This window comes from Aythya ferina, assembly GCF_964211825.1.
Source record: "Aythya ferina genome assembly, chromosome: 17".
Taxonomy (NCBI): Eukaryota; Metazoa; Chordata; class Aves; order Anseriformes; family Anatidae; genus Aythya; species Aythya ferina.
The window spans coordinates 14,457,174-14,465,514 of record NC_140316.1 but is presented as its reverse complement, the minus strand read 5'-3'; the positions used below and the strand labels follow the sequence as shown (position 1 = coordinate 14,465,514).

The following is an 8,341-nucleotide window of genomic DNA, read 5'->3' as shown; positions in this document are numbered from 1 at the left end:
CTGCGTTAGGTTTGCCTGGCTCGCACGTGACGTTAACGTCAAGCTGAAATATTTCCCTGTTAGCACGCCTGGAAAACTTCTGCTGGAGGAGAGAGTGGAAAGCAGAGGCGGGGACACCCGATCCTTGTGGGACAAAGGTGCCGGGCCCGCAAAGGGTGACAAGGAGAAGCTCCCGGCCAGCAGCCCCCAGTCACATCTCCCCCAGGCTCCCCGCTCCCTCCACTGCTTCTTTCTAACCATACCAGACCACAGCACAATGTAAACCAAGAGGTTTTTATTTAAAAAACAGTCTGGAAAACAAACAAACCTCAACACACTTGAAAACTTGACTAGTGTTACCTTCCAGAGTAAATACAAAAGGTTTGCAAGGGCATTTTATAAAAACATGAGTACAGAACAAGGCACTTCCATTAAAACAAAGTATGAAGTCAAAGATAAACTGGAAACCCAGAAGCAACAAGTCCTCATCTTCTGCCTGGAGTGACAATGAGTTATTTTCTACAGTGGCTAAAAACCTTGTTTTACTTCTGTGAAGGCAAAGCACAAAACTATCTCTGTATTAAGATCTTAAAAGATCTGAAACCTTCAGCCCATCAACTGGCAAATCTTGATGGACAAGATTTGTTGAAGTCAGTCATCCGACAGGGAGATCTGCAGGAAAACCCCCACTCAGGAGGGAGTACAGGAGCTTTTTTTTTTTTTGAGACCACTTTCATATCTTATGTTCTGATTTTACAGGATATCCAGTGACCTAGCTGCAGTGGTATACTCCATACAGGATCACCCCAGGGTTCATCATCATCACAGCTTACCTGTCATCCAAGTGATTAACACAGAACAGAGTCTAAAAAAAACCCTTAGTTCCCCCTTCAAAGGGCATGTTTCCTTTGGGAACAAAAAGCTCAGAACATGACCGGAGTGTTGGTCACAGGCTGCCCTTGGCTGCTGGGCAGGTTAGCCCTGAAACCTTGAGGACAGACACAGTGAGTGAAGCCTCTGACAGTGTATTAACAGTCCCAAGAACTTGTGTTTCTAATAAATCTTGCATCTGTAGCAAAAAAGGGGAAAAAAAAAGTCCTCTCCCACAAGGGGAATCAGAGTGGCTCTAAAAAAAGAAATCCAGATTTGCACAGCAAAATGCTAAGGAGGAGGAGGTAAGGCAAGGCATTAGTTACAAAAGCTGAACAGCTTAACCTGTAACAATTTACATCCCTTCACAAGCAAACATTTTCCCATCATAACAAACACAACTTAACATGAAACTGTTTTTGTTTCAAACCAGGCTGAAATCTGTTCAAGGAGTAGTCAAACAGTCCACATAACATTCAAATTTGCTCTTAAAACAGAAGATCTGAGAGTCAGGTCTTCTGTTCCTTGCACAACATCAGGAGAATAATCTCAGGTCAGCAGAAGTTCTACAGAAACGAGACAACCCTTGGAACAGGGGCTGTTTCTGACCACCAGACCCCACAGCTCATGCTCGCAGCTCAGAGCGCTCTCCAGTCAATGGGCTTCTTGCCAGATTTCTTCAGCAATTCGTTTGTCTTAGAGAAATGCCGACAGCCAAAAAAGCCCCTGTTCACAGAGAGAGGCGAAGGATGAACCGTCTGCAGGACGTGGTGGCGCTTCTGTGAAAGGTAAAAGGAAAAAAAATAAATCATTAGATCTGCACAGTTTTAGCTCCCTGGATGAGGCTGGCTGCTCCACTTCCTAGCAAGCAGATGTAATTTCCTCTGCACATTTCCTCGGTCATCAGACCAAGGAAGGAAGGCCCAAAATCCCAGCCATGAAGGCAGAAACTTTTATCCCACTGAGCAGAGGCAGGAGGAGTGGCTGTGAGCAGAAACAATAACACCCAGCCCATTTTTCAGTTGCTGTAATCCAAACAAGTTTTACACTTATTCACAAGCCCCTTCCTAGAAATACCCTGTCTGGGTCATCAACTGGAAACTCTTCTCACAACAAGAGGTTACACTTGCTCCACTTTTGTTGCTTAATTCTGGCAAAGACCAAGCTAGAACAAAAAAGCAATTAAGCTTGACAGCAGAGTTCAAGCAGGGAGAAAAACTCAACTCTGTAAGGAAACTGCCCTCTAGTGTCCACCATTCAACTGACAAAAAAAATAAAAAGCCTGAAGAGAAACAGGAATAATCTGTACCCTGTCAATAGAGCTGCCTTTCTTCTGCGCGTAGGCTCCCCAGAGCATGAAGACAACGCCATCCAGGTTCTTGTTCAGCCAGGACACCACCACATCTGTGAACTGCTCCCAGCCCTTCTCCTTGTGGGAGGTGGCCTGGTGAGCTCGCACCGTGAGGACAGCATTGAGCAGGAGCACGCCTAGCACACAAACAAAAAGCCACGTTAACTGCTGGTTCCTGCTTCCCCTGAGAAATGGGGAATAACTGGAGCTGTTCCTATGATCTCAGTTAATTTACCTTGCTTGGCCCACCCTGTTAGATCTCCATGACCGGGGTGAGTGAAGTCTTCAATATCATTAGACAGCTCCTTGTAAATATTTTCTAAACTGAGGGCAGGAAGGGAAGAAAAAAAGGGATTTTAAATCATGCTTCTGAGGCAAACTAATGATCTGGTATTTAGATATTCAGCAAAACTTGTAAGATAAGATACCTTAGAATCTTTATTCAATTTCTACCTAAGTTACTATTACTCCTCATGGGAAAATCAGATCTTTGCCTTTCCTACCAGTTATCAAGCAAGCCCCAACCTTGCAAGCGCTTCCAGCAGCATGCAAGTGTCATAAATTCACAGCCAACATCTAAGACACACCTGTGCACTTGGAAGGGCACCTTTAAAGATAAGAGCAGACAGCACCACTTACTGTTCTTACACTGAACAATGAGATTATTGATCTTAATTTAATCATTTAAGATAACGCAGCCTTTGTAGCAGCTGGGCAACAAAGCCTCTTTGTGTGCCTGGCTAGATGCTTTAGGAGAAGGCCTCAGCACCACAGGTGTAAATTTAGGTCTAAGCATGTTCTTCAGAATACCATATCCAGAGAATTATGCACATTTTCAAAATGATCTTTCTTCTAGGCAATGCACAACTCAAGTTTCAGCAGCTGTGACACATCCCCTGTCAATGATCTGACTCGCAGCCATGAGTAACAGAATGAAATAATTTGTAAATAAAAGTACTCCTGCAAATTGAGTACTGCCATACCTGGGCGGAGGTGGAACAGGTTTCTGGACACTGAAACAGAGCCCATGAGCTTGATTAGGTCCATGATACGGATCTTGTCCCAAGATTACAACCTTCACCTGAAAGCAGAGCTTCATTATAACTGATTTGCAATCAGCATGATCACCAAAAGAGGAAAAAAAGCTTACAAGCAAGCTCTATCCTAAAACAAACATGCAGACAAAAACCCAAAGAACTGACACACCTCACTACACACAAGTTAAGGAACACAGCCCCTACCTAAGTCTAACCTCACTGCAGTTTTTCTGTCAAGATTGTGGAAATACTTTGAGTACAAAGGACCAAAGCTTTCAAAATTCCACAACGCTATGAGGGTATTTTCCAAGGAAGTTTCCTTAGATTTGAATTTTACAACACATTCACAGTGATATCCACTATTACAAACACAGCACATTGCCAAGGGGATTACCTAAGACAGCTACACATATTTTTTAATTACAGTTCATTAAGATAGCAGGAAAAAGCAAGAGGTACAAGATGTGAGAACAGGCACCTCATTATGCTGGTAACACTAAAAATAAGGTCAAAAGTCCCACTGCAATTCTAAGGGAAAGCCCACAGCCAGTAACAAAACACCAAAAACGAACTTGGGTGTGGGAGGAGACCAACAGAGCGGGACCCATGGGTGCCATGCGCCAGCAGCACCCACAGCGGGGCAGCCCCCAGGACCCCACAACCGTGCCCGTACCCCCCCCTAGAGACTGGCACCCCCGCAGCCCCACTCACATCCCTGATGTCGCACATCTGCGTCCAGGTGAAGACCTGCTCCGGGGGCGGGTACACGGTGTGCCGCTTCCTCTCCTCCGCCACGAAGGCCATCAGCTGCGGGCAGAGCAGGAAGATCAGCAGGGACCGGGGGCAGGGAACCGGGACAGGAACCGGGACCAGCCCGATGCTCACCTCCATGAAGTAGGGCTTGGAAAACTCCTTGGCCAGCTGCCTCCGCCAGCTCTCCCCGAAGCCCGGCGGCACGTTGCGGTCTGCCAGCCGCTGCAGCGCCGCCTCCTTGTTCCTGCGGATCCGCTCCAGCTGCTCGGGGCTCAGCGGCGAGGCCGCGCCCGCCTCGCTCCCTTCGGCCTTCGCCTTCTTGGTGGCGGCACCGGCCTGGAAATAACGAGCCAAGAGGCGGCTGCAGAGCGGGCCCAGCCTCGGCCCGAGCAGCCCGGGCGCCATCCCGAGCCCGAGCCGTTCCGCGCCCCGCTCCGCCCCGCTTAGGGCGGCCCCGCGCCCCACGCGGCTTTTTCGCGGCAAAACAGCGCCTCGCCCCGCCCCCCCGCGCGCTCTAATTTTCCTATTGGCCGCGGGCACTATCCGCTCCTTCCTATTGGCCAGCAGCAGCGGCGCGGGGCAAATCTACCTAGCAACCACGCCGCGAGGATACCCGCGAAGCCCACGTCCCACCCGCCGCGCGGGCTCCTTTAGCGGGGCAGCAGCGCGGCGTGGGGACGGGACCGGAACCCTGGAGCCCCGCATCTCCCCGGGACACCGGTGCCCACGCCCTCCCCAGCTCCCCGCATCCCTCTCCCCATCACCTCCTCATCCCCGCCCGGCTCCGGGGAGCGGCTGCGCTTCCTGGCGGGCGCGGTGCCGAAGAAGGAGAGCAGCGTGCGCTGCCCGATCATGGCTGCGGCGGAGCCCCCCCGAGCAGCGAGCAGCAGCAACAGCAGCAGCAGGACCCGCGTGGGCTGGGGAATTTGGCGATTTGGCGCCAAAACCGGACGCGGGGGCGGGGCAGGGGGCGGGGCGAGCCGAGGGGGGCGGGGCTCCGAGCGCGCGCGCGCGCATCCGCAGCGCGGGGCAGCGATGGCGGGGGCGTGCGGGAAGAGGGCGAGGCTGGAGGCGGAGGGGGACGGGGATGGGGACGGGGACAGGGACAGGGACAGGGACAGGGACGGGGGGGTCGTGCCCGTGCTGCCGCCGCCCCCCTGCCGCCAGATCCGCGGGCAGGGCCTGAGCTGCGAGTACCGGCTGCTGTTCGGCCCCGCCGAGGCAGACAGCGTCCTGCGGAGGCTGGAGAGGGAGGTGCGGTACCTGCCCGGTGAGAGCCCCGGAGCCTTCCCCGAGCGGGGAGGAGAAAGACAAGGGGGTAGCTAACAGCTGCTGCATGCAGGACCTGGGAATTCAGGGTGGTGGCACCCCAGGGTGGTGGCAGTCCCCGGGAGAGGGGTGCGGAGCTCGCCCTGACCCCTTTGCCTCTCGTTTGAGCAGACGAGCGGACAAAGCTGCACGTCTTCGGCAAGTGGCACAGCATTCCCAGGAGGCAGGCGGTGTACGGAGACCCCGAGCTGAGGTACACGTACTCAGGGGTCACCTTTTCTCCCGAGCCCTGGATCCCGGTTCTCGACCACATCAGGGAGCGCGTTGCCTCGGTCACGGGGCACAACTTTAATTTTGTGCTCATTAACAGGTACGTCAGATGTCCAACTGCATCAACCGTGCCAATAGTTCACTGAAAAATTGCTTGGCGTTCGTTTTATGGAACTGGGAGAAGAACTAATTATTGCACTTACAGATACAAAGACGGTCTGGACCACATAGGTGAACACCGAGATGACGAGAAGGAGCTGGTTCCACGCAGCCCCATCGCGTCTGTGTCCTTCGGGGCCTGCAGGGATTTCGTTTTCAGGCACTGTGAGTCCCGAGGGAAAAACGCCAAGCGCCGCATCGAGCCCGTCACGCTGCAGCTAGCCCACGGCAGCCTGCTGCTGATGAAGTACCCCACCAACGTGTACTGGTACCACAGCCTGCCCGTCCGAAAGAGGGTGCTTAGCCCCAGAATCAACCTGACATTTCGGAAAGTGATGGCTATAGACAAGTGAGATATTCAGTGATCAAGCACCCGGTCTTTAGACTCCAAAAATTAAGGTTTTCTTCCCCGGCATGGCTGCCAGTTTCTGCCTCAAAGTCTTTGACAATCCAAAGCATTAAACCAGACGAGTGGATAGTATTCCTGGTAATTTACTAATAAATACTGCAACTATTAATCTGCAGGACCAAGAATACTTTGTCAGTACACTGTTGCTGTAGTCCTGCTGACACGTACCTTTAATGAGTAATACCCTTGAGGAAGTTTGTTCTCATCTGATCTTAATCTATGCCCTTGCTCAGAAAGATTGAAATATTCTGTATCATTGAGATAGGGGTGAAAGTTTGTAAATTCTATAGAGTGCAAGGTGTAATCATTCAGAGTGAGCCTGTAAATTGATAGGATTCATTGCCTGACACTTTATATTCTGTCAGTGAGCTACAGTTTGTTTTTTAAAATAAAATACAAGTGGGACCAGCGTGAAAGGAGGATTGCTAAGATATGAATAAAGTGAGTGCAATATGTTTTACAGTCACCATGACCTGTCTGCATCGATTCCTCTGTTGCTTTGCCTCATGTGCTTGCATGGGAGACTGAGTTCTTTTGGGCAGCAGCGTGGTGGGAGAGGACTGGAGGATGCACGAGGTCCTGAGCCAGAAAGGGAACTGGTCCCTGTGTAACCAGGCTGTAAACACGTGAATTGCACTGGGCTGCAGCCTTCAGCAGTAGGTCTGGGAGGGCTATGGAATTAACACAGATTAGACAGTTTGGAATGGATAATCCCCACTACCAGGAAGTGGAATATTTAGTGTGGAAAGCTGTGGGAATGCATCTTACCCAGAAAATGTGAAGTGCTGCTTCTGTCAGATACACTGTATGCGGTCTGGCTTAGAGCTTGGGCTGTTTCAAGAAATTACCACCTGCAGACAGCTGCTTTTTCTATTAAGTTTGTTCATTTATTGCTACTGTACAGTTACAAAAATACCCTGAAGTGAAAACGCAACTTCAAACAGCAGTGCAGTGGTTTGACTCTAATATCATACATTTTTAAATAATACACAAAATAAAACAAGAAGAATCCAAACACAAAGATGTCACCTGGAGGGCCTTATCTGATGTTTTGTAACCTACATTTCCTTCACACCTTTTCCACCATGAAAACTTGTGATCAACAAATAATAATAATATTGGATGATCCTCATGTGCCTGCACAGAGCCCGCTGACTTTGAAAGGTGAAGGCTGGGTGGGAAACTTCAGCAGAGGTCTTCGATTCTCCCAGTTGGCTGAGAGTATCCAGCACAGCACAGGACCAGGATTGAGGCACCGACCCTTGCCACCTTCCTCAGAGAGCTCCGTCAAGACTGCCTACTGCTCCCCAACAGTGAAAACCAGAACAAATGCAAACTATTCAGAACAAATTGCTGACTCATCTCTAAAGCCCTCGAGGAAGCTTTCAGAGTAGGTCTGCAGCTGAGTGAAAGCGAGCAGTTTATTAATGTCACACAGCAACTATGCTCCCATACTCAAACTAGTCCCTGAAAGCAGCTTTTTGCAAAAAAAAAGACATTAAAGGTGCAAGTTTGCAGCACTGCGTGGCTTTATGTTGCTGTTTTTTATGCCACGCTGATGAGTTTAAGACTGTTCATCTGTTGTGCGTATCTTCTGACTCACCTCCAGCATTGCTGCTTTCTAACCAAATGACCTGTTCAAATGAACATAAAATTCAGAGTTTAAAACCCTTAAACAGACCCTACTAGGAACAGATAATGCAGAATATATGCTATTGGCAGTGGAAATGGTTGAGGTACAAATTGAAGACCTGCTGGAGCTTTGCAGGATGTTTTCCCTTAGGTGACCCCCAGCTCTGCTTTACAGAATTCCTACCACACACCTGTGCTGCTCAGAACAGAGGGGTCTCTCCCCTCCTCGCTTCCCCAAGTCTGTTAGATCTTAGTTCACGACATTTTTGGCATTTTGCATCCTTTTTTTAGTATTATTTTTTTCCTTAACTTAAAAAAGAGAAGTTAAAACCATGCTACTGTTGATGCCCTAGCCTAAGAAGGGAGGCTCCTTCTAATTAGTTTGTAGACCTAGAGCATTTTACATACTATGAACATTACCTGGAGGAGGAGTTGTGATCCACACTCTGCAACAATGTGACTGTAGTAAATATTTGTTCACTTACATCTATTACCACTCCTATTTTAGCTGGTTTTGAGCCTCCCATTAGGGAACTTAAATGCCTGTGAGTTTCATGTAGTGATACCAATATAGGAAGTAGAAAGTTGTCTTAAACTACTAAGACAGTTGTT

At 49.5% G+C, this 8,341-nt stretch overlaps 2 protein-coding genes across 2 annotated transcripts; one reads left to right on the top strand and one right to left on the bottom strand.

Annotated features, from left to right (window-relative positions):
* Positions 1-259: 259 nt before the first annotated feature.
* Positions 260-4,923, bottom strand: UNG (uracil DNA glycosylase). Its single transcript, XM_084491592.1, has 7 exons — positions 4,755-4,923; positions 4,123-4,326; positions 3,949-4,044; positions 3,184-3,281; positions 2,436-2,524; positions 2,159-2,337; positions 260-1,628 (listed from the first exon to the last, which is right to left on the bottom strand). Exons 1-7 carry the CDS (start codon positions 4,842-4,844, stop codon positions 1,488-1,490), a joined length of 897 nt encoding a protein of 298 aa, XP_084347718.1. The 5' UTR covers positions 4,845-4,923; the 3' UTR covers positions 260-1,487.
* A 102-nt stretch (positions 4,924-5,025) lies between these two features.
* Positions 5,026-7,951, top strand: ALKBH2 (alkB homolog 2, alpha-ketoglutarate dependent dioxygenase; the record flags this gene model as incomplete). Its single annotated transcript, XM_084539246.1, has 3 exons — positions 5,026-5,260; positions 5,431-5,629; positions 5,735-7,951. The coding sequence occupies 3 exons, from the start codon at positions 5,026-5,028 to the stop codon at positions 6,039-6,041; spliced, it is 741 nt and encodes a 246-aa protein (XP_084395372.1). The 3' UTR covers positions 6,042-7,951.
* Between the last annotated feature and the right edge of the window lie 390 nt (positions 7,952-8,341).

What these genes read in the sequence shown, in the direction of transcription:
- UNG (XM_084491592.1), bottom strand. Translation starts at nt 4,844, where the DNA reads ATGATCGGGCAGCGCACGCTGCTCTCCTTCTTCGGCACCGCGCCCGCC. An exon ending in CCTGTTCCACCTCCGCCCAG is followed by an intron (nt 2,525 to 3,183) that starts GTATGGCAGTAC and finishes TCCTGCCCTCAG; the next exon opens with TTTAGAAAATATTTACAAGG. An exon ending in AAGGCAGCTCTATTGACAGG is followed by an intron (nt 1,629 to 2,158) that starts GTACAGATTATT and finishes TACCTTTCACAG; the next exon opens with AAGCGCCACCACGTCCTGCA.